The 26,968-nt window shown below is 37.1% G+C and overlaps 1 protein-coding gene across 2 annotated transcripts; it reads left to right on the plus strand.

Moving 5' to 3' along the window:
• The first annotated feature begins 173 nt into the window (after positions 1 to 173).
• Positions 174 to 26,968, plus strand: LOC131157659 (UDP-N-acetylglucosamine transporter UGNT1-like). Of its 2 annotated transcripts, XM_058111972.1 has the most exons (10): positions 174 to 414; positions 4,331 to 4,407; positions 6,678 to 6,839; positions 6,948 to 7,081; positions 16,941 to 17,071; positions 17,174 to 17,218; positions 17,360 to 17,457; positions 23,718 to 23,825; positions 26,246 to 26,302; positions 26,410 to 26,968. In XM_058111972.1, the coding sequence occupies exons 1-10, from the start codon at positions 279 to 281 to the stop codon at positions 26,482 to 26,484; spliced, it is 1,023 nt and encodes a 340-aa protein (XP_057967955.1). In that variant the 5' UTR covers positions 174 to 278; the 3' UTR covers positions 26,485 to 26,968. The 2 variants fall into 2 exon arrangements, with proteins under 2 accessions (XP_057967955.1, XP_057967956.1); XM_058111973.1 differs by lacking the exon at positions 23,718 to 23,825.

A 26,968-nucleotide genomic window follows, 5' to 3' on the forward strand; every position in this document is an offset into this window, starting at 1 on the left:
CTAATATGGAAAATTATTAAAAAAAATTGAAGGAGTTTTTTTGGAAGAGAATCTGAATTAATTTGTGGGCCCTCACTTCCACATTCTATGCCACGTGTCAGTTAACAGAGGCCTGACTTCGGCCCCACGCAAACATTCCCTTCTTCATCTCTCCCGCTGGAAAAGTGCTTTGCAGAGCAGTGCAGAGTTGAACTCTCCTATTTAACTGCTCTCTTCCTTCTCGGTCCGCATAGAGAGAGAGAAGCATTGAGAGAGAAAAGCAGTGAGAGAGAGTGGTCATGGGTTCGCTCAATTCATCTAAGAATTTAACACTGCCAGTGTCGAATTTTTCGAAGAGCGAAGACAATCCGCAGAAGGCCTCCGCCATGACCAGGCGAGGTGCTTATGCTGCCCTGTCTTACATGGCTTGCGCGGGTAAACTTTTCTTTTACTTCCTCGTCTTTAATTTGCCTGTTTGGTTGCCGAGAAACTTGGAGAGAGGAATGAGGAACTTTCGGACCTTAACGCGGGCTTTTTCGGTTTTTTGCTTCATGTTTCGAAAGCTGCTTTTTCCCTTGGAAACGAAAAAGAAAAAAAAAAAAAAAAAAACTTGCTTCGAGTGAAGTTATAGTCGTATGGCAAAGCCCCTGTCTTACTACAAAATTATTGTGAAATGTTGGAAACTTCGTGCTCATACTTTGCGGCGAGCGCAAAAATCCAAAACTTGAATTTTTATTTCTTAACGTATTAGGCGTCGCTGTTCCTCGTGGAAGCCAGTCACTGGTCAGTATTTTCTTTTTGCATACTTCAATAATTTTTTCCCCAAAATTTCAAAATTCATCTTGCTAGTTTAGATGGACATGTGATTCCTTATCCAAACTGTTTTTTTTCGTATCTATTTTTTGGTTTTTCAATACTGAGGTGTGTGGGTTTGCAATTTCAAGTTGATTTAAGCTGTATTTTGAAATTATTACTGCAACTGTGCAACCTTCATGCAAATTTTGAAGAAGTGTCCTATGAAAAGCAACACTGACAGTAACAAAGGGACTTAAGTCAAACTCTGTGGGCTAGTTTTGAAGGCTGTCGCCTACAAAGAGCGTGTGAAAGGGTCAATGAATTAAAAAATTGTATTTTGTGGAATTTAAGTTAAAGTCTTCTGTAAAATTTGTCTGAAACAGTTATTTTACGTGCTCCGGGTGGATTGCTTGCTTTTGGGAGCACAGAGACAAAAGATTCATATTTTGTGAACCTAAACTTTGGCTACTCTGGTTGGGGGTGGGGGGGTGGGAGTTTTGGTGAAGAGGAGGGTAGGATTTTATGTGGGTGCCCCTGGGGCACCTTGTAAATAGGCATACTTGCAAAAAAGATTCATATTTTTATTTTGTTATGAGTGTTTCGCGGCAACCAAGCAGCAAATTCTCATGGAATAATTGATTTCCTCATGTCAATAGTTAATTATTATTTATTTAATTTTTTGTAATCAGATGCTTTTTGATATATGAATTATAATACTGATAGATGTTCCAAGGTCAACAAATATTCGTCTTCTGAATTGAGTTGTGATTTGTGACGTATAATGTGTTACCAGTGTTGAGATTTGTTTAAATGATTCCAATTCTAAACTGTGACCCTTGTCATCTATATCAATTTCCTTCAGTAATTAAAATGACTGAGGAAAGCTGTTGTTTTAGTGATGGAGATAAATATTGAAACCATAATCAATTCAACTTTGAAATTTGGTGTTGGACAGTTCATTGTGAGAATTTGGTAAAAATTAATCTAGTGATTGGTGTTTAGGTAGAAGTAGAACACTGCCAATATGTTTATTTGAAAAAAAAAAAATACTGTTGATTTCAATATGGAGGGAAAATGGAATGCCAAGGTTTTGGATTTGTTCCAACTGAGATTTGGTCTGTTTGTTCGTTCAGTCTATTTTATTTATTTATTTATTTTTTGTTAATTTCATCTCTCTCTCTCTCTCTCTCTCTCTCAATAAATTAGCAGTTGTATTTTTCATTTTCTTTTTTACACTATCTCTGGTTAAATAATTTTTGATTTATTTTTGAAGGAAAAAATTTAATTACACAAAAACTTTACTTGCTTTTCTTTTTACATAATTTCATTTTGGTTAATCTTTTGAACACTATATTTATCTAGTACCTGTATGATCCATTCAAAGGGATTGGGAAATTATTGAAATGGAATTAACAATTTTGAGCAAATATACCATTTTTTGTCAATATATAATGTTTTCAATTTAATAGATTAATTGATTGATTGATTTTTTAAATCTTCATTCTTGGCTACTTGTTCTTTGTAATGCGAAAATAATATAAACTCTATCTTAGGATCTTCAGTCTGCATTTTATTGGTGTGATTGCGTTGGTAGATGTACATAAATTCTTGTAATGGTCAATCTTATGTCTTTTGGCCAAAATCTCATTAGCAATACCTAATCCAAACTTGAAGCTCATTCGTTTTTTTATCTGAGTGGTTGCAATCTTTGCCAGATTCATTTATGCTTATAAATCCTCAACCTCTCTAATTTGAGGTCTCTTGGCACTTCTTTGATTCGGGAAGGGCTTTAAGGCCTTGAATTTGGGTTTTCCCCTGTGAAGGAAGGTGAAAATATGGCCCCAGATGAGGAAATAATAGATTATATAAGAAAAAAATAAAGAAGAATAAGAAAAAAGTAAGTGTGGCTATCTCAATGGAAGTATAGCTAACCAACTCGATCTTTATTCATTCAAAATTTTATCCTTCATTTGGGTTAGCTGAAAGGCTATCGTTATAGAAGCACCCCTATAACCATCCACTTTGGAGCTGACCAAGGGGCTTGGCCAGCTGGAGTCCCCTACTGGCTCTCTGTTATCAGAGCATGAATAGTACTGTGCTGCATTAATAATAACCTGTCACAGTGTTAATACAATAAGTATTCTCAAAAAAATAAAACTTACAGGCTTGATAACATTTTTCAGATATTAAAACAAATTTATTGAGAGAGAAGGAACTGGTTAGATAGCTGCTAATATTGACAACAAACTCATTCATTTATTCTTATTATACACACTATTGTAGCATTACATAACTACTCTCCATAGAAAAAAAATTGATGAGATAATTATTAATAGTAATAGTTGACTTATGCTTGCCACATGCATGCATAGACACGTGCACACACGTGCAGTTTTCTTGGTTCTTACAAGGAACAGGCCCGTATTCTCTATTCTTATCAAATAACAACCCTATTGTTCTAAAATAAAAAGAACAGAACAAAATTCTTTATGCCTTGTATTGCCATAAGGAGAATTCTACAAGGGGTCAGTCCTTTCAAAAAGTAAAATATTTCATCTAAAAGCTTGGCCCTTTCCTTTGCATTAAACCTCTATACAAGCATCTTGAAAAGTAAAATTATCACCTAAGATATTATCTCTTTCCTTTCCCAATATATCTAAGTACAAGCATCTTAATAGCTATGGTAATAAAATAAAGTGACATAAAATTAAAGAAGAATTACCTAAATTATCTTTTTACAAGATTTGAGCAATTCACTGTAGCTGGTTCTGCTACATATTATTTTGCTTATTCTGTTTTTCTCCGTTGTCATTCATTCAAAAAATTCTTAGCCTTACTTTTCAATTATTCTTTTGAGTTATTTTACATTACTTGGACTCTTGTTGACATGATGTTTTCTTATTCAAATGGTTATAATCTAAGATACCAGAGGAGACTGTTTCTAAAATTATTCTTGATTATCAAAATAATATCAATATCTACCTGTATATACTTCTTGTCATGTATGTGCTTTTCAGCACATGATTTGTTATGGCTCATATTAGAAGGGTTATCTACTCAAAGTTTTTAAATAAGTGGGAAGATTCACGCCTCCAGCCCCCTTGCTTTCCATCTGCATAACCTCCCTAATAGAAGGATTAATGGTGCGTTGGGAGGGGTTTTGCTCTCTGGGTATATGGTACAGTGTTTTGAGACAGGGTATAGTGTCATTATGTTGTTGCACAGTGGTATTTTGGGGTTTTGATAAGGGTATACACACACATGTAGCTGAAGGTTGAAACCTCAAGCCAGTTTTCATTGATGATATAGTGGAGATTTTGCAGAGCCTCTGTGGATGGAGGCACACCAACTTCCTGTTTTCTTTCGATTTGTTGTGTGTGTGTGCGTGTGCGTGTGCGCGCATAACCTTAGGGCATGTTTTGCAACAAAAAATTTACCTTACAATTTGAGAATTGACAGTCTTGGTACCCACCTTAACATGTTTACATCAATAGTTTCTATGATGACTGCTATTTTCTGTTTCTATCATGACCATGCTTTGACCTTCATTCTGCAGTTCTGTTGGTAATGTTCAACAAAGCAGCTCTATCTTCTTACAGTTTTCCATGTGCAAATGTCATCACACTTTTTCAGGTATGACCTCCTTGGCCAACTTACTTGTGTTGACTAGTCCATGTATATTTGGGTTTGAAGATATTCAATTGGGCTGTGCTTGTAGTGATTTACTGCAATTGTTTAGGTAGTTTTATCTTATCAGATATTCTTGATAACAAGGTGCTAGGCATGCAACTATAAAAGCTCTAGCAATTATTTTGCTGTCAGTTGAAAACACAAGGAGACAAGGAAAACTGAGTTACTAAAGCTGTGCCATAAACTTTCCCCTGTTTTGCCCTAGTTCTCATCTGCAAGCAGCTTGTTTCTGCTTAGGCCATTAGGTCCATCGCTTGCCGACCTGGGTCCTGATAGAGTTGGGTATGATCCTAACATTCAGCATTTTTGTTAGGAATATACAAACAAATTCCCGAAACCTGTGAGAAACAAATAGAGAAAGAATAACGCCAAAGAAAAATTCAATCACACGCACAAGACAATATTTACGTGGTTCGGCGATTTTGCCTACGTCCACGGAGTTGCAGGGATTTCAATATTATCAAGAAGAAAGCACAGAGAGTGTGGCGATACAATTCACTCGCTCTCGCTCGCTCTCGCTCTCTCTCGCGGATACAACCACTGAAACCCTAATCACCCGAAAGCACCCTTTTATATGTTGCGCCTAGGGTTCCGTTCCGAATGGGCTCCAAAAATTTTCCCCGGGGACCCCCACGAGTACGGCTTGTACCGCTTAGTCCATGAGCGCTGCGGCTTGGGCCTCACGGCCCAAGCCTTCGCTCCATGAACTAAGCCTTAGGATAGAAATCTCTAATTAAATAGAGATCGGGTCGTCATCCAAATCAAAACATAACTAGGCTCCACAAAAGCCCAACAATTTTTGCATTAAGTGGCTGCTGTCAAGACTTGAACCTGCTCAACTGCACTTGGCAATGCAATACTTCTTACCATTGCATTAGATGGCTTTGTTCCAGAACAGGAGTCCACTTTGGTTATGAACTTCATTCTTCACACATGCACATGTGTTTTTTGAATGACAATGAACAGGAAAAACAGAATTTCACTTTCCTGTGCAATTGAGTATTTTTTTCCAACTTGATTTAGTAAAATAAATGTGGATAACAAGTTCAAATATGTTACATTGTTAGTTGATCTCCTGTAACAGTCTAGAGGATATTTGTTTTTGATATTGATCACCATTGAGTCTTATTCAGTCGATGGGGTTAAGATTTTATGGGAAGATATGCATTTGCAAGTATGTGGAGCAAGATCTTTCTTGGAGTCTAATGTTTGATTGGGTCAAAAGCACATTATAATCATGCTGATCATTTCTTCAGCTAGTAACCTGCTAAGAATTTTTCCATTCATGTACTCTGTATAAGTGCAAAAGAACACTTACAAAAGTATCTTTCAAGTGTGGGTTTGGGTTCCGGATGTTTGATTGGACAATAGTTATGCAAATTAACGTTCTTTGACATTCTAATCTTGGCGGTGATTGCCAAGAGTACTGCTTTTAATGGACAGGGGGAATTGAAGAATTGAGTGGATGATATATCAGAATATGTTGATTTCAATGTTTGAGTGTAAGCCAATAATTTTATAACAAATTTTGCATGCACATGCTCCATTGCATTAAATGCAAAGTCAAGGTTGCTTTTGTGCAAGTGATCTTAAGTGCTGCTTAATGCCTGGAAACATGCCAAAGAGGCTGTTTTGATTTTTGCACTTTGGTTGTTGTAAGAAACCTAAATTTTTAGAAGGACAAAGCAGTTTTTTTCGAAATTATTCAGTTGTATGGTTTAAACTCAATTACCTTGTGCTTGTTACGGCATGGAGTGGTTTTTTTTTTTTTGCTTCTATTTAGGCGCACTCTCTGGGAATTTTTTTGAGAGTTCCATTATCTGACCTCCAAGGGGACTGGAGAGCAGCATTTTTGTAGTTGTGTTTTTGCTGTTTACCAGAGGATATCTCATCCTCCAAAACTTGTATTCTAGTTTCTTTTCTAATGAATGAAATTTTCTTATCCAATAATAACAAAACTTGATTGGCTTGCAAAAGATAGATACTTCAATTGCATAATTATGTTGAACAGTTTTATTGAAATTTTCATACGTGTGATATTCACCAATATTACAAGAAGTAAACACTTTGCTCAACGCCTTCTTCTGATTTGATTTTGGTTTTACTATGACCTGATAATTTTGATGCTTGTTGAAGAAGTGTTTACTGAGATAGCCTCTGATCTTACTGCCCTAATTCATTAAGCTTTTTTGTTTCTTCTGTGTTTGCCACAGTTGCTGTGCTCATGTTTATTCCTATACATACTGAAACGCTGGGGCATTATTTCTTTCACAGTCAGCGACCAACAGAGCGTTACTCATGGTTCCACAGCCTTTGTACCACTTAAGATATTGATTCATACCCTTCCTGTCGCATTTTCATACTTGCTTTACATGGTAGGTATTTGACATGCAAATTGAATTTATTAGTGAATTTATTTTCTTTTAGAAAAAGAATATCAATTTCCATATAATAATTCCTATCCATTTCTCTTATGATGAAAGCTGGTTTCTATGGAATCTGTGCGTGGCATAAATGTTCCCATGTACACCACTCTCAGGCGGACTACCGTGGCTTTCACAATGATTGTGGAGTATTTTCTTGCAGGGCAGACACATTCAGCTTCTGTTGTCAGCAGGTAAGTAGCCTCTTTGCTGAGGAGTAGGAAAAGATAAGAAATCTAAGGAATTTTTTTTACTTGCTGGTGCCTTTTTTATTTTGATGCGTAGATAGCTAATGTTGTAAAACCTAAATGTTTAATTGATGCGTTAAATCTGTATGGTTATTTCTGCATGTAGCTGAAGTGCATATTGAAAACATGCTTAATTGTTACAAAGTGTGCTTAAAATTCAAAATTACCTTGCCATTTTGATAATAATTACAAATAATTACTACTAGAAAGAAAAGAAAAGAAAAGAAAGAAAATGGAGACCCTCTTGGATGACCTTGCGAACTCAATATTACTTATGCTAATATAGTAAAGCTCTATTATTATTTTTGTCTTGTTAATTATGGAATACTAGTGCAGTTGACTGACGTGCATGCCTCATTTTAATTATAGCACAGGTAACCATTACTTGATGATCTGGGTAGTATTTTGAAAGGCAATCATAATATGATGAACGTATCAATCAGAAGGTAGTTCCTCATTTGCTGAACCAAGAACTTATAATTTCCTGGTAGGATGCTCTACTTGGCAGTATCTTGTTGGGAGCCTTAAGTAATTAGTATATTGTGTCCTACTCCAGGATTGGGTTTCTGCCTATAAATGCCTCTTTTGGCAATGTATAATCTCAATATTTTCCCATCATTTTTATTTTTTTATTTTGCAGTTTGGGTTTCTTCGTTGATCATTGAACTATTAATTGATGGGTTGTCTCCTGTGACACTAAAAAAAGCAAAATAGATCTGAAATCCTTCCGTGTCTGTTTGACCTGTGTAGAAACCTTAAAAGTCAAATACTCAATTTGTCAATATGTCAAAACCAACTTTCCATTTGATTAAAAACATTATACATACATATATATATATATATATATTTATTTATAGTCCTAAAATCTACTTTCCCAAATGAAAATAAATATACTTTCCTAAAATAAATAATTGAAGATAAAAATAAATCAAATTATAATCTCTTGAATTTCTTGGACGACAAATACAGCATTGAGACTGGATTGCCTCTATATGTTGGGCCACTGCCACTTGTCTACGTCCACCAATTTATTTGTTCGTGTGTTTTTAAATTTTTATTATTCAATATATGCAACACATATGTACATAAGTGTTGGTGGCTAGTTCAAATTGGATTTTGATATGCATGAGTTAACTTGGAACCATAGTTTTTGAAATCAGTGCGTAATGGCTGTTACAGCCATTATGCAATAGTATCAGTGGTTTTTTTTTTAAACTAAAGGAGGGCGGTACCTCCAACTATTTATTGATATACCCTCACTTTTGGCGGAGAAATACCGTGGTTACAAGACAAGTATTGGGAGATTACATATAAAAAAAGATTAAAGGCCTCCCAAAAAACAACACCAACAACCAACCAAAATCGAACTACAAATCCAAACAAAGTTAAATAAGAAATAAATCTAAACAGGCCCATTAAAAACAAAAATAATAAAATAAACTAACATAAAAAAATCTAAACCAACCAAACAAAAATCGAAAGATTGAACTAATGACGAAAGGAAGTGAGACCCAACCTATCCATCCAAAGGATACCTTTCAGAGAACGTGATAAAAGATGTTATTCTTCGTAGATGACATTGTTTCCCATTTCTCATTCGCTAGTGAGAAAATCAGCCGCACTATTTCCTTCCCTATATTGATGAATCACCATGAAGTTCACTCCCTCTAGTTCCGTCACGAGGTCCTCCCAAAAATCCCAAAGATACCACAAGGTACATCTGCCTTTCCGAAACCAATCAATAATAATTCGCGAGTCACTTTCAATAATCACATTAAAATAATGAAATTATTTGCATTAACGAATTCCTTCCAGAATTGCTTTTAATTCTGCACTATTGTTCGTACCATTGCTAAAATAGCTTGAAAAAGCCGCTTTCACCATACCATGGCAGTCCCGAATAATTCCTTCACCTCCTGAATTACCCGGATTGCCCTTACAGCTCTCATCACAATTAAGTTTTATCCATCCTACTAGGGGTTTAACCCACGAGATAATTTTTCCAGGCCTGGCGCAAACTCCTTGATGCTGAATTTGAAACTCTTTCAAAATCGTAATGCCCGATATCTTCAATTTTCGAAAAGAATTAGAGCTCTCAGCTAAAAAACTAACCTAGTATCGAACACTTCTCCACGTATGATCCGCACTTTGATAAACTCCTTCCATTTTGCTTTGCATCTTCAATTTCATCGGCACCACGTAATCAAACACGGAATCATACCGATTAAAATACCTTTAATGGATGATTTTCGAGCATAGTGGAACTAGTTTGCAATTCTGTTTCCTCAGGGAAGGAACCGTTGGAAAGGAATCCCCAACACCACACTAGCCTGATGCCAAACCTCTGAAGCCACCTCGCCTAAAGAAAGAATGTGATTAGTGTTTTCCTAACTTCTCTGCACGCAGCAATCACAAGCCGAAGCCATTAATATTCCTTTGGCCTGAATTCTATCATCTATTGCCAAACATCTAAACCAGGTTTTTTGTTAAAATCCCAAGTATTATTGTAAATAATAAACAAATTAGGAAAGTGGGTAAATGCGGGGGGTTTGATATCATTCGGTAAGGGGATTGTTTCCTTGTTTAGAATAGGTGATTGTATTATATAAGATTGGGATGTACATACGAAAAATTAATTCAATAGAAGTCAAGGCTTCTGCTTAGATGGTATCAAAGCTAGGGTTTCTCAACCTTAGCTAACTATGGCTAGTGGTAACGTCAACAGCTGAGGGTCGACCTCTTCTGAAAACATCGACGACGACTTAGAGGCCACATCTGTTGGGGGTTCGAATGGGCTAGACAACACAGCCTTTCCACTCTCAGTGGAGAAATTAAACTGAAAAAATTTTCGTGAGTGGGCTCAATCCATAAAATTGGTGATTGAAGGAAAAGGGAGGCTAGGTTATCTTACCGGCGAATGAAGGAAACCAGACTCTACCGACGTTGTAGCCTTACAAAAATGGAGGTCCGGAAACTCCATGGTCACCGCTTGGCTTGTCCACTCGATGCAACCGTCAATTGGGAAAATCTATTTGTTCTTGCCAACAGAGAAGGACGTGTGGGACACCGTTTGTGAGACATATTCCAACGTCGAGAGTTACACGCAAATCTTTGAGATCAAGACCCAATTGTGGTAGATGAGGCAAGGTGAGAGAGGTGTTACTGAGTACTTCAAGGAGATGACCCATCCCCATCTCTAGCAGGAACTCGACCTGAGCATCGACGAGGAGTGGGAGTGCTCTGGCGACAGCACACGATACCGAAGGAGGCTCGAAAATGAAAGGGTCTTCGAGTTTCTTGCCGGCCTCAACTGAGATCTGAATGACGTGAGGGGATGCATCCTTGGTCAGCGACCTCTTCCTTCAACCCGAGAGGTCTTCGCAGAGTTAGGAGGGAGGAGAATAGGAAGCATGTGATGCTGAGGCCCCAAAGTGACCGTGTCGGGCAGGACCTACCCGTATCTGCCCCAAATCCAAATGGGTAGACTAATGGGCCTGTTGTCTCGGCCCTTGTATCAAAAGGCCTAGGGGGATCCAGTCAACGACCACAAAAAGGTAAATTATGGTGTGAACATTGCCGAAAAACAGGTCATTTAAAAGATACCTGTTGGGAGATTCATGGAAAACCGGCAGATTGGAAGCCGAAACAATAACAAAAAAATCGTGGGTATTAGGCTAGCACTGATGGGTCAACTAGAAAATTACAAAGAGAAAAAACCAATACCTCCTCAAGTAGTGCATTCAGTCTTGAGCAATTAGATCAGTTGTATAAAATGATTTCGTCAACTCAAACATCGGGTCAGTCTTCCTCTGGTTCTCTGGCTCACCGAGGTAATTATTTGTCAGCTTTAAATACTACACCCTGTTACAAATCTCCATGGATAATTGACTCAGGTGCATCTGATCATATGATTGGTTCTTACCAATTGTTTTCATCCTACTCACCATATATTGGGAATTTGAGAGTAAAAATTGCAGATGACTCTCTCTCACCAGTTGCTGGTAAAGGAAGTATTCGCATATCTGACTCTATAACTTTACAATCTGTCCTACATGTTCCCAAGTTATCGTGCAACCTATTATCCATCTGCCAGTTAACGAAAGACTTATATTGTTCTGCTACATTTGTTTCATCTCATTGTGTTTTTTAGGACCTATCATCGGGGAAGACGATTGACACTGTTAAGGCGTATGAGGGACTCTACTACTTTGAGGAGGCAAGCTTGAGTGAACTATGTAATACTGCAATTTGTGATTCTGCATCTATTTTTAGAGACAGTGAATTTTTTTTATGGCATTCAAGGATGGGTCATCCCAATTTCCAATATTTAAAACAGTTGTTTAATTCTATTTGTTCAAATAAAATGTCTTCTGAGTTTCAATGTGAAGTGTGTGAGCTTGCAAAATACCATCATGCTTCTTTCCCATCAGCCATATACAAACCATCTCGCCCATTTACTATGATTCACAGTGATTTGTGGAGCCCCTCACGTTCTCTCAATTGCACCAATACAAAATGGTTCGTTACTTTTATTGATGACCACACTCGTCTTTGTTGGGTTTACTTGCTGAAAGACAAAAATTAAGTCCGCTCCATTTTCATCAGTTTTCATTCCATGATTCATACACAGTTCTAGACTCATATTCAAATTTTACGTACTGATAATGGTACGGAATATTTTAATACTATTTTGAAAACTTATATTCAAGAAAATGGGTTTGTTCATCAGAGTTCTTGTGTGGATAACCCTCAACAAAATGGGATTGCTGAATGAAAAAATAGACATATACTGAAGTAGCCCGGGCATTGATGTTCACTACCAACATGAAAAACTATTTTTGGGACGATGCCATCTTAACAGCCACGCATCTCATTAATGGAATGCCGAGTCGAGTACTTTCCTTTGTCACCCCTCCTCAGAAATTCCAGGAACACTTTCCTACCTCTCGACTCTCCTCCAGTCTCCTGCTGAAAATCTTTGGTTGTATTGCTTTTGTTCATGTTCATGCACACAACTGGGATAAATTGGATCCCTGTGCCATTAAATGTGTTTTCCTTGGTTATTCTCTTACCTAGAAAGGCTACAAATGCTATGATCCTGTCTCAAAAAGGCTGTTTGTTAGTCTTGATGTTACTTTCTTTGAAACCACTCCTTATTATCCAAAGCCCTCTCTTCAGGGGGAGAAATGGAGTGAAGATCGGTTCTTTGACCGCTTTACTACTGAATCTGCGTCATCTGAACCCGTACCACCTATCGAGCCTTCTATTGCATCACTTCCTGACCTGTCAAACACAACAAAACACTTAACCTTAGGGGGAGATACAGGAAAGAAAAACAATGCAGACATACTTGTTTACTCAAGAAAGCCGAACACAAAGAACAGGGAGAATCTCATACCTGAGGCACCAAGAGCATTGGAACCGGTGATGGCTTTAAATAATAATGAGTCCACGCCCAATCCTGATCCAGTAATTGAGTCTTCTTCTGATAATCTTGTACATGATGATATCAATTTACCTATTGCAATTGGAAAACAAATTAGGTCATGTACTCAATACTCCTGGTCTAAATACATGTCTTATAAAAGCTTGTCTACAGGATATCGTGCTTTTGTCTCTAACCTTGACAGGATGAGAATTCCAAAGAACATTCAGGAAGCTAAATACCTAAATGGAGAGAGGCAGTCATGGAGGAAATGCGGGCCCTAAAAAAAAATGGAACTTGGGAGTTGATAAATTTGCCGAGAGGGAAGAAGCCAATGGGTTGTAAATGGGTCTTCACAGTGAAATATAAATCTGTTGGGATAGTTGAAAGATATAAAGCCATATTTGTTGCCAAAGGATTTACACAGACTTACGACATTGACTATACGGAGACATTTGCACCAGTAGTAAACTTAAATACAGTTTGGGTTCTCTTATCCTTGGTAGCCAACTTAGATTGACCACTACAACAACTTGATATTAAGAATGCTTTTTTAAATGGCGAGTTAGAAGAAGAAGTATACATGACTATACCACTAGGATTTAGTGGGAAAGGTGAAGAAAACAGAGTGTGTAAACTCAAGAAGTCCTTGTATGGACTCAAACAATCTTCGGTAAGGGGATTGTTTCCTTGTTTAGAATGGGTGATTGTATTATATAAGATTGGGATGTACATATGAAAAATTAAGTCAATAGAATTCAAGGCTTCTGCTTACACTTTTCATAAACACATTGAGATTTTTCTAGGCAATAGAGAATGCCAAAAGCAATCATTCCACTCAAAATTATCACTTCTGCTCCTCACTGCCTCTCATGCCGTTTTTTTAGAGAAATTGCCGTAAGGGGCAGACTTCCAGATGAATATATCCTGACCACTTTTACCAGCTGGCACATTATGTAAGATTTTCATTGTTTTGTCGGCCCCAACCAAATCCATGAATAAATCAGAGTTCCAGTTGTTATTCTGCCAGCAGTCCTTAATACATAGCTTCTTGTTCGAAATATCCTCAATGCGCACTGCTAACGGGCCTAATGTAAGCCACCTATCGAACCAAAAAGAAGAGTTCCTACCTCTCACCAAAAGTTTAACATTATCCATAACTTCCGGAACGGTGGCCATCACTGATTTCCAGAACCAAAAGTCAATTGGTCTCCCCTTCCTTATTAATAAATGATCATTTTTGCAATATTTAGCCCTGAAAAAACCTGACCATAGATTGTTAGAAGTGAGCAGCCTGAAGGCAAATTTCATGAGAACCGTTTTTGGACTTCTTTAAGATCTCTCAAGCCCATACCCCCTTCTGAGGTGGGTTTACAAATTTTCTCCTAAGAGCGCTAATGAATCTTCCTTTTACCTTTCACCTCTCCCTATAAAAAAATAGCAAGAAGAGAGTTGATGCGAGTAAAAATGACCCGTGAAACATTAATAACCAACATCAAATGTATCAGCATGCTAGACAACACATGTCTTAATAAAATCAATTTTCCACCTTGCGAGAGCAACTTAAATTTCCACCCTGTAATTTTCTTCCTAATCTTCTCCACTAGAAGCTCCAAGATCCTGGAAGACAATTTTTCAGAAACCAAAGGCGCACCTAAATATGTAACTGGGAATTTACCTTCCATGAAACTCGTGATTCTCAATAACCCATGTTTTCGAGCAGGAGTAATGTATTTCAAAAGGAATAGCGTAGACTTTCTCTTGCTGATTTTTTGACCCGACCACTTCTCATACATCTCTAGAGTGTAAATCAAATTTCTAATAAACCTTTTCCCACCATTTGAAAAAATAAGACTAACATCTGCATAAAGTAAATGTGAAACCAAAGGGGTCCCAATCGGATGATTAAATTGTCCAATACGACCTGTCTCATAGTTTTTCCTAAGAAACCTTGTCAAAACCTCCTCCATTATGATGAATAAATAAGGAGAAAGTGGATTCCCTTGCCTCAAGCCTCTAGTCGATTGAAAAAAACCTTTAAAAGTTCTGTTCATCATAACGGAAAACCACGGGGACTCCACACAATTTTTTATGAGTTTGCAAAACCTCTCAGAGAAGCCAAAAGCCTTAAGCACCTCCAAAAGAAAATTCCAATTCACTCTATCATAAGCCTTAGTCATATCTAGTTTTACCATCACATTGCCGCCAGTCATTTTTTTGTGCAAAGAATGAACCATTTCCTGTGCAAGTGTAATATTCTCAAAAATACTGCGCCCGGGAATAAAAGCACATTGCTCATTTGAGATCAACTTATCAACAATCTCAATTAGCCTAAAAACAATAATCTTGAAAAATTTTTTGTAAGCCATTGAGCACAAACTAATAGGCCGAAATTTATCAAAGCTACAGTATCGGTGGCTTCCAAGACTGTTATGGGGTGATATCTTGAAGGTCTTCTGATTCACAACTGTTATAGTTGTTATGGTCCATTAATGAACCATAATGGGCCGTTACAATGCCAAACTAACTGCGAATGACTAAAACGGGTTTTTAAGCTCCTTTTTGTTTTTTTTTTTTTGCATTTTCCCTCCTTTTCCCTTTATTGAAGCTTATAAAGTCAATTTAAGTTGGTTTATTTTAGTTAGTAATTTTTTAATAGGGAAAAATTAATTTTGGGTTAATTTTCTTTGACATTTAGTATGCATTTTTTTTTTAATAACTATTGATAATTCCATTTGTGAGTTTGCCATGTTGAAAAATAAAGTGAAGGATGGGTTCTTATATATATGGTTGGGCCCAAGACCATATAGGCTTAAGCTTTTGGATCAAGTTGGTGCTCACTCATGTATATCAAGTCTACTCATGGACTCCCTCAGTGTTAACAAGTGGTAGCAGAGCCAATGGTTCATAATCTTGGACGAGTGACATCATAAAGTTGAGGTGTGAAGTTAATTCTCTTGACATACTAATAGTTTAAGGACCAAGCGTGACTGAGGTCAATAAGGATTATCTAAACTTGGTAGATGGATCCAAATAGGGTCAAGATATGAGAGGTAAGATTGGTTTGGAGGCATGTGGAATGTAATTTGAGGCATGTAAGGCGCGTGGATAAGACTCACTTGAGCAACTATTGGTGGATTTGGTTTGCTCCCACGAGGAGATCATTGAGAATTTCACTTGTGAGTTTGTCCCTCATTTATAAAGTGAAGGATGAGTACTTATATACATGGTTAGGTCTAAGACTCAATAGGCTTAAGCTTTTGGGTCAAGTTGGTGCTCACCCATGTATATCAAGCCACCCATGAACTCCCTTGGTGCTAACAATAACTACAATTAAAATAAACCCAACTTTTTCTCTCACTAAATTACGTATGTTCGTATTTTAAGTTCTTTGAAATTTATTTTATGGTGTTTTTATTACACCTAGTTTGGAGACAAAAATAAGTTCTATTGCTATGCATTTTTGTTCTTTTTAACATATGGACGTTAGATATATATATATATATATATATATATATATATATATTTTTGGATAAAAAAATTCACTAAAGGCAAAAAAGAGTAAAAAAGATGACATTCTATATTTTATATTTCTTTATATTTATGATTTCTTAGCTTAAATTTCACTTATAATCAATAAAGTTGTGAAAAGGAGAAAATGCCCTCTTCTTCTTGCCAATAGCAACCAAAGAAACCAAGATGACATCCAATACTTATAGTATAGGTTCTATTTAAATGGATTAAAATTTACTAAAAATCATTTAAAGCATTAGTATATGGGATTCTGGGACCAAAACATGTGAATCTATTTGTTTTTAAGAAGTTCTCTAATGCGAAAAATAAATGCACGGATGCAGTGTCTGTTACTTGTTTGTTATGTGGCATCCACGATGACTGCAATCCTTACATGGCAACCATTACCATCATACTGATAGTTACTGTTATTTAAAACCATGCTTGGAACATATGAGTTTGATCTTTACATTTTTTTTTTTTTGTCAATGACATGATGTTGATATCTTCATTATTTTTTGAAAGGGCCGCTCTATTCATTAACACAAAATATTTCTTTGCATGCATTGTCAAGCATGCTGCATGCTACATGATTCATATTGTTCTGGCGACATAAATTTTAATATTATAGTGTTATGATCTTAACAAGGGTGAGCCTTGAGTGAAAGGTTAGTATGTTACATTCAAACCTGAAAGTCACTGGTTCAGTCTGTCCAGGCATGGATATGACTGCATATATTTTGCTCTTCCCAACTCATGATGGCGTGAGAGCCTTATGCACTAGTTGTTACATTTTTAGCATTATTATTTTAAAATTTTATGTTACTAATACCTTTACTAATGGAAAACTCATAAGGGTGTCATCAGTGTAGGGATAATCATACTTGGTGCATTCATAGCTGGAGCCCGGGATTTGTCATTTGACTCCTATGCCTATGCCGTTGTTTTCCTTTCGAACATCTGTACAGCAGTGTATCTTGCCATGATATCTCGTATTGGTAGTATTTACTTTTTTATGCCTTCTCATGTTCATCTCCACAGTGGTGCTTGTCATTTTTCTTTTAAATTTATTAATACATGATATTTTCCATATTTCCCAGGAAAATCCAGTGGTCTCAATAGCTTTGGCCTCATGTGGTGCAATGGTAAGAAAAAATGAGTATTAGGTAGAATTTTGAAGAAATTTTGAATTTTTTATGACTAAATAAATAAGCTGCCGTCACCTCAACTTAATATTTAAATCCTAGATTCTTAGCAGTATTTTTTTTCTTTTTTGTTATTTGTAGGAATTATATGTGGGCCAATCTTGCTTCTTTGGACATTTATCAGGGGTGACCTGGATGTGATGATGAAATTCCCTTACTTATACTACCCTGGCTTTCAGGTGTTTACTATTCTCAAGAAAAGAAATATTTTCCTCATTGCTTTTGAAAGCATGCTTGGCAACTACGTTTTCTAGAGCATCTTCACTTGTCTGGATTTTGTCTTAATTTATTTACTTATTTTGGTTGACCTGTATCTGAGCAGGCCCAGTATTTTATTCATGAGATCCCACTGTCATTGTACATTGTCATACTCCACTCAGTTTTAAGCATTGTCTTTCATTTGTTTCTTGAGCTGCAAAATTTTACTGTGGTTGTCACGGTACTTACTCCAACCAATAGGTGTTCACAAAAAGAAGACTAGCTGTTCCAGTCTATAAAAAGCCATATCTGCAGTTACAAATGTGACTTGAGGCCCTATCGTCCATTTCTATTTTCTCCTTGCTGTCGCTTGCTGTGGCCTTTACCTGGCATCATTTTACTTCATGGAGTTGTTATGTCAGGTCTTTATCATTGACTCATCAGGAATTCAATTTTCTCATAAATACATGTCCAAGCTCATGTTTCCTTGTCCCTATCTGGTTACTTGCTTTTTGATAATGTTCCATTGTTGTTGTTGCTGTTACCGATTAACAGTCTAAATTATATAATGAAGGGAATGTCAAAATTGTATATTTCTTGATCCAATTACTTCATTCATTTAATCTACTCTTTCCCCATAAAAGTTAATCAATTTTGACTAAAACTTGACTTATAAACTCAAAAAGCTAGGACTTGCAAAGTTTTCTTGTGCCTATTGAGGTACTATAAAGGTTCCTTTATGATGTGATATGGATCGAATAGTGAAGATGCACAGCGGAATAAAAACAACAAGTAAATAACAAACAACGAGAACAAGAAAAACACAAAAATTTAGTGGTTCGGCAAAGCCTACATCCACGGAAGCAATGACACACAAATTTCACTATGGAAATCACAATGTACACAATACACTTCTCAAAATGATCACTCTCTCTCTCAATACATGCCCAGATGACATATAAACGAGTTTCTCGGAGGTTTCTCTCCATTTACCCAACCACCCAACGTTTAAAAATTCAAAATTCAGAAAAACTGCTTGCAGCCCAGGCGCCTTTCGTCGACGAATACAGGGCTTCGTCGACGATCCACAGAAGATAATTCGTCGACGAGAAAAGGCTTTCGTTGACGAGTCTAGAACTTTGAAATTTTTCTACTCTTGGTATTTTCTCGTCGATGATTTCAGAACCTTCGTCGACGAGTCCTTGTTGTCCTCTCGTTGACGAACACAGGGCATTCGTCGACGATCTCTTGGTGTACTGTCTTTTCATGTTTTTCCTTCTTCCTTCTTTGCTTAAGAAAAACAAAGTATAAGAGCCACAAACAACAATCTCCACCTTGGCGATTATACGCCCTTAGGAGAATCCCGAAAAACATGTTTAATTGCTCCACCTTGAATTTGTAAATGCTTGGTTGGGTATGTCTTCCTTCTATCACTTCGAGACATGGAATAAGTCCAAGCAATGCTTGAACTTCTTTGAAGTAACTAATTTCTTCAGAATATCCGCTGCATTCTCAGACGTGTGAACTTTCTCCAATACAAGCTCACCTGAAGCAATCAATTCTCGAACCCTGTGAAATCTCACATCCATGTGCTTGGTTCTAGCATGGTATATTTGATTCTTCGCCAAGTAAATGACACTCTGATTATCACAATGTAGCACTACACCATCTTGCTGTAACCCCAGCTCTCTGACTAAACCAGTAAGCCATAAGGCTTCCTTTGCAGTTTCGGCAACTGCCATATATTCCGCCTCAGTCGTGGACAATGCTACCAAAGACTTTACCATGGATCTCCAACATATTGGTCCTCCTACAAGGGTAGGGAAATAACCCGTTGTAGACCTTCTGTTATCCATATCTCCAGTATAATCTGCATCAACAAATCCCATAACTGAAGGACAACCCTATAGCTTGCCAAACATGATGTCTTACCCCGATGTACCCCGTAAGTATCTAAGTATCCATTTGACGGCTTCCCAATGCTGCCTTCTTGGATTAGAAAGAGACTTACTTACCACGCTCACTGCATGAGTCAAATCTGGCCTTGTACATACCATGACATACATTATACTCCCCACAATACTAGCATAGGGGACCTTTGACATGTCCCGGATTTCCTCATCCGAACTTGGGCAATCTGCAGTAGACAACTTAAAATGATTCGTTAGAGGTGTACTCACTGGTCTTGCATCAGTCATGCTAAACCTCTTCAACACCTTATGTACATAACCATCCTGAGATAGCCATAATCTCCCTGTAGTCCTGCATCGGCGAATCTCTATACCAAGTATTTTCTTGGTTGAACCAAGATCCTTCATGTTGAATTCCTTATACCAGAGGTCCTTTAACTGATTCACCTCAGTTAAATCTCATGCAATTATATCAACATATCATCAACATACGATAACAAGAAAATAAGTGAGCCATCATCAAGTTTATTCACATATACGCAGTAGTCATACTTCATCGTTTATAGCCAATTTTTATCTTATAAGAATCAAACCGTTTATACCATTGCCTTGGAAACTGTTTCAGCCCATAAAGAGATTTCTTCAACCTACAAATAAAATTTTCTTTTCCCGGTTTAATGAATCCCTCCAACCGAACCATGTAGATTTGTTCCTCCAAAGTCACCATGAAGAAACTCCGTCTTCACATCCATTTGTTCCAAATGAAGATCATAATGAGCTACTAACCCCAACACAACTCTGATAGAAGTATGTCGGACTACTGGAGAAAAGATCTCATCATAATCTATCCCCTTCTTCTGTGAGTATCCTTTTGCCATCAACCGTGCCTTGAATTTCTCACCTTCATTTTCTGATATTGCCTCCTTCTTCCTATAAACCCATTTGCAACCTATCGGTCTTTTCCTATCTGGAAGCTCCACCAACTCCCAAGTTTGATTTTTACATAGTGACTCCATTTCCTTAATCATTGCTCCCATCCATCTATCTTTCTCCTGGTCGCGCACTGCCTCTTGAAATGTAGTTGGATTGTTGTAACTAGTAAGAAAAGCATAAGACATTTAAATCTTCAAACCCATACCGTGGCGGAGGCCGAATAGTGTGTCTGGATCTTCTTAACGGAATATCGTTGATTTGCTGGCTTTCCAAGCTAGAGCTTCCTGCAACCACGAGACCATGATCATTTTCGTAGCCCTGAGCTTCCAACTCCATCTGCACGATATGTTCATCACTGCCCCAGTTTTTAGGCTCCTGTTTCTGTTCATCACATTCTTGAGTACGCTTTACCATAGTCTTCTCATCAAAGACTACTTCCCTATTGATCACAACCTTGTTTGTCACTGGGTCCCATAGCTTGTACCCCTTTACACCTATTGGATACCTAAAAAATATGCAACAACGAGACTTCAGGTCAAGCTTAGACCTCTTCTCACTAGACACGTGGACATAGGCTGGACACCCGAATACTTTCAATTCTGAATAGTCTACTGCATTTTCCGTCCATACCTCCTCCGCCACTTTACCCTCTAGTGACGATCTTGGTGATCTGTTTACCAGAAAACAAGCCATACTAACTGTCTTGGGCTAGAAGTTCTTCGGTTGCCCTGCATTCAATCTAAGACACCAAGCCTTATCAGCAAGAGTCCGGTTTATCCGTTCTGCCATACCATTTTGTTGAGGTGTCCGGCGAACTGTAAAATGTCTCTTGATGCCTTGCTCCACATAAAACTCCATAAACCGAGAATCAGCGTATTAGGTCCCATTATCCAACCTTAAACATTTGATTTTCCTCCCCGTCTGGTTTTCCACTTCAGCCTTCTAAATCTTAAACTTGGCAAACGTACTGGATTTGTGACGCATGAAGTAAACCCAGACCTTTTGTGAGTAATCATCAATGAAACACACATAATACACATGTCCACCCTTTGATGCAACTCTAAGTGGGCCCCAAACATCTGAATGCACATAGTCAAGAATACCTTTCGTCTTGTGAGTAGCTGATCTGAACTTTGCCTTGTTTTGTTTTCCAAGAACACATATTCTGCAAAAGTCCAACTGACATGATTTCAAGCCCTTCAAGAGTTTCCTCTTGTGTAGTTTCTTCATGCCGTGTTCCCCCATATGCCCAAGGCGCATATGTCACAAGACGGTTTCATTTGATTCAACATCCACGACTGCAACTCTACCTACAACGGTAGTTCCTTGCAACGTGTAAATATTCTCATCCAGTTTCCGCCCTTTCATTACAGTCAGATTACCTTTCCATCCCGTCAAGACTTCACCTTCGGACTTGTAATTGAAGCCATTACAATCCAAAGTGCCAAGAGATATCAAACTCTTTCTCAACTCAAGTATATGTCTTACATTACATAATGTTCTTACAGCACCATCAGACATCTTTATCTTTACATTTCCTATGCCAACGATCTTGCAATAAGCGTCATTACACCCATAAGAACTAATCTAGAATTCATTAACTTGTAAGTGCTGAACCACTTCTTGTTCCGAGTCGTGATAAGAACATGCCGAGTCAAGTATCCAAGAGTCCATTAGATTATCCGACCCCGTTGAAACTGATAGAACATCACCATCCATTGAATTTTCTTCTTGAACAACATTTACAGATTTTGAAATTCCCTCATGCTTTTCAGCATTTCCCTTCTTCCAATCCGGACACTCCGGTTTCACATGCCCCTTTTTACCGCATTTATAACACCAGATTTCCTTTTTCTTGGATTGTTTTCGAGATGATTTCTTACTAGACCCATTCTTAAACTTTCCTTTGCCTCGCTTATTACTACCCTTTATTACAAGTCCTTCTCCTTCATCACATATCTTCAACCTTTGATGAAAATTTAACAAGGCACTTGTTACCTTTTCCAGATCAAGAGTTTCTTTTCCTCACGTAAGAGTGGTCACAAGATTTTCATAGGTATGAGTCGAGGGCAAATAATTTAACAATATCAAAGCCTTATCATCCTCATCAAATTTCTCATCAACCCTCATCAAATCACTTATGATTTGGTTAAAAGCATTGATGTGTTGATCTAGACTTGATCCTTCAACCATTTTAAGCCAATATAAACGCTGCTTAAGAAAAAGTTTGTTATTGAGGGATTTAGATATGTACCGACTTTCTAACTTTCGTCAGATAGCCGCTGGAGAATCCTCCTCCATCATCCGATAGAGAATTTCTTCGGCCAAACACAAGCGTATTGTAGATGCTGCCTTTGCTTTCAAATCTACCCATGTCACCTCATTCATTCCTTCCGTTTGAGTATCAAGCAAAGCCTTAGCCATTCCTTGTTGCACAAGAATGTCCTTCACTCTCCTCTATCATAAATCGAAGTTTCCGATTCCATCGAATTTGACAACATCAAATTTTGCAGAAGACGATCCTGATGCCATAACAACAATTGCTCTGATACCAATTTGATGTGATATGGATCAAGTAATGAAGATGCATAGCGGAATAAAAACAACAAGTAAATAACACACAACCAGAACAAGAACAACACAAAGATTTACGTGGTTCGGCAAAGCCTACATCCACAGAAGTAATGGCACACAAATTTCACTATGGAAATCCAATGTACACAATACACTTCTCAAAATGATCACTCTCTCTCTCTCTCAATACATGCCCAAATGACATATAAAAGAGTTTCTCGTAGGTTTCCCTCCGTTTACCAAACCACCCAACGTTCAAAAATTCAAAATTCAGAAAAACTGCTCGCAGCCTAGGGCCCCAGGCGCCTTTCGTCGACGATCCACATGAAGACAATTCGTCGACGAGAACAGGCTTTAGTCAACGAGTCTAGAACTCTAAAATTTTTCTACTCTCGGTATTTTCTCGTCTACGATTTCAGAACGATCTCCTGTTGTGCTGCCCTTTCATGTTTTTTCTTCATCCATCTTTGCTTAAGAAAAACAAAGTATAAGAGCCACAAACAATTCTTTATCAACTACATGCTCTAACATACATAAAAAATCTCATTTTGCACACTGATTATTTCAACTGAGTAAACACACTTAGGATGGTTGTCCTGACTTTTCCATCAGTTAGCATGATAGTTATACATATTATGATAATGTTTCTTGTTTCATTATTTGCTCTGGTCATTATTGTCAATAGCTTTAGTCAATTAAACTATCATTCAATTCTTGCACTTCTGTTAGTTTAGGTGGAATGGAATTCTGTAATGCATGCTTTTTCTTTTGGTGTATAATTTTAAAAGTTTAATCTATAACTGACGCATTGGAATGTTTGGCAGGCTGTGATGCTTCTTTCCTGTATTATGGCTTTCCTATTAAATTACTATGTATTTTTAAATACAATTCTCAACTCAGCACTCACACAGACAATTTGTGGTAATCTGAAGGTGCGTAATATCTGTTTGTTATGTAGTCCTGAGTTACTGATGCTATTGTGTCTAGACTAGTGTGCTTGTATTGCAATTTCTGCACTACTGTCTATGATAAACATTGACAATGTGGGTTCAATGTGATTGATGGTGATATCAACTCTCAGATCATAAGTGAAATGTTTCTCAAAATCCAATTAATAGATTCTTTTTTACATCCAGTGGCGGAACCTTAGTTGGGGGCTGCCCCCGCCCCCCGGGGGAGGGGGGAGTGGGATGTCAAAAAAATCAATGAAGATTGCTATAATCTTCAAGATTTTTCATTAGTGAAAGATGTGCAAGGGTGGGCTAGGTCACCGCACTGAAGTAACGTGCTGCGTTGGCACTTGGGCATGGCGTCAAATATGAGAGGGTTCCTGCATCATGCTTTACGTGGGTGGGTGAAGAAACTAATTCAGGAGACAGGGTTAAATTAACAACTTGGAAGAGGACCCTTGTGAAATTGCAATAATTAGAAGAGAAATAACTAGGAGAATAGTGAAGTACATTGGGCAGGAAAAACATAAGAAATTAAGAATAGGCAAGCATTGGTTATAGACAAAGACCTAAAATATAATGTTGTAGATGTTAAAAGAGTAGGATATATAATAAAAAAAAAAAGATGGTATTGGGACAAGCGATAATAAAAGTCTTACCGCTAATACTACTCAAATAGGCTTAGGGGAAAACCACAAAGATGGTCGTGGGACAAAAGATAATTAAAATCTTAGTGCTAATGCTACTTTAATAGGCTTAGGGGAAAACCAAGGCAATTTTGGGAAAATGTGAATGATATAATAAAAGGGTCAAAGAGCAAGAAAATATTCATAGGAACAATTTGAATGGTTGCATCGGGGTGACAACAAAGATCATGAGAGGATATATAGAAGTCCTGCACATGGGTATAAAAATGAGTTTGCTGATATGATCTTAGACTTCACCATGTCATATGATCCGATAACAATGAATATGTGCTCAAGGAAGAGAGGAGCACATTTAATAATCTTGAAGAGTGGATACATTAAAATTAAAATGGATTTTTTCTAAGGAGGGTAGATCATTTATCATGTAAGTATTGTAAAATTATTCTTGGTGAAAGTTTAATAATTACACAATAGAGTATTAGTGCTAGATATATGCTTTAAAAATGGAAGAAAATGTTAATGTACATTAATGTAAGAGCTAGATGATGGAACCTAAAAGGGGAAAATAGAATAAAAATTTAAAGATAAAATGATAAAATATGGTAATTGGACAATAAGATGGCTAGTTCTGTTAATAGCAAAAGAGGTTTTTGATCAATCTAGAAAAAAATGCATGATTGAAGAGTTGGTGGTGAGATGAAGATGTCCAAAAAGTAGTTAGAATAACAAATGTGGTTTAATTCATGAAAAAATGTATAAATGTGAAAGCCTTGAAAAGTATAGAGATGGGACAAGGTGCAAAAAATGTTGTTCGAATCTTAAATAATTCATTTAGTAATTTAGACAGGCTTGATGCTAAAGAAGGGGAAAAAGGGATATTTGAACTTGCTAGAATTAGAGAAAGAAAGAGCAGAGACTTATAAAATTTATTACTATAATTTTAATATGAAAATTTTACGAATTAGCCCAAAATAATAAGCTAATTAACATTTCAAATTGCAATCAAAATGTGAACAAAGTGTAGAGCATTGAATAGTATAAATTTTATACTAAGTCTAGCTCCTTGTGCCCTCCCTCTTGAAGATGAAATCCTGGATCTGCCACTGACTGACATCATATCTATTAATATTGATTGCTTGAGGTGATAAACACTTTAAATTATTAAATTATGTTGTATTTTGGCATCATTAATTAGATGGAACTCTCCCTTCATGCACTCTAGGCCAGCAAAAAAATGTTCATTGTGGAATATAGGTCGCAGGCTCAACTATTCATACTTTGCATGTGACCTTCCTAGATATCAGCCAGTCAATTGTTGCATGCCATTATCTCTCTCATTTGGAGAGAGCTCAACTAAATGGACATCTAGGTGAAAAAAATAATAATGTTTTGCTGTTTGGTAGTCCAGAAAATTGTCCAGCATGTTAAAAAGAAGTTTGTTATACATGTTCTCGTTATTATTGTTTCACTTGTTTCTGAAATTGCTTGCAGAAAGTACAATATTTGTTGGGCAAGAAGTTCGTTTTTGTGAACATGCTAAAAGTCTCATTTTGAAACTACATTTAGCTTTCACCATAAGTATTTTTGGTCATGTTAGTTTAGTTCTTTCTGCAACATTTATGAAACCATGAAAATTTCTTGAATCTCCCTGGTGCAAAGTGTCTTTTGCTTGCAAATTTTTGATGCCCATGTCATTTAGAGATCATCCCATGAATGTTCTATTGGCTTTTGTGTTTGATGATTTAACCCTTGCAGGATCTTTTGACAATTGGAGTTGGTTGGCTGCTGTTTGGAGGGCTTCCATTTGATTTGGTGAGCATATTTTTAGTCTTCCTACTTCATTAATGCACTTTATGCATCATTTCCAACCTTCGTGCTTTTGCATGCTATTGCTAATAAGTGTTGTCATTTGTTTTCAGTTGAATGTTGTTGGTCAATGTATCGGCTTTCTTGGTGCCTGTGTGTATGCCTACTGTAAGGTCAAAGGGAAGTGAGCGTGAAGAGCCTGTCCTCTCATCAAACTTCCTTTTAAATTATTGGAGCTCAACTAGGTAAATTGATGAAGTATGGCTGCTTCCACCAGCTGCTGAATTTTGATGTGGTGATGGCAATATCATTCTGCTGTCTGTAATAACAATCATATTCCAGGAAGGGGGAAGAAGGGCCATTCTACTGTGTCATATCCTCTTGTAAAGAGGGATCCATGCCGTGGACTAAACGAGATTTGAACATATTGAAAAGTAGTGAATATCAGATTCCTTTAAGGTTTTATTTTCATTTTTGTTTCGCATTTTGTTGTTTTCTCTCTGTCCGCCGTTTCTGTTTTCGTTTTTTGGGTTTGTAGTAATTCTGAGAAGTTGTGGTTCTTTACTCTCTAGCCCCTTTTATGGGTGGCAACGAGCGACAATGTGAGATGAAATGTTATACATGTCCTCGACAATAATGATAATAAAGTTGCTTTTAAATAATAATTGTTGC

The sequence above is a fragment of the Malania oleifera genome, chromosome 6 (assembly GCF_029873635.1).
Source record: "Malania oleifera isolate guangnan ecotype guangnan chromosome 6, ASM2987363v1, whole genome shotgun sequence".
Classification (NCBI taxonomy): Eukaryota; Viridiplantae; Streptophyta; class Magnoliopsida; order Santalales; family Ximeniaceae; genus Malania; species Malania oleifera.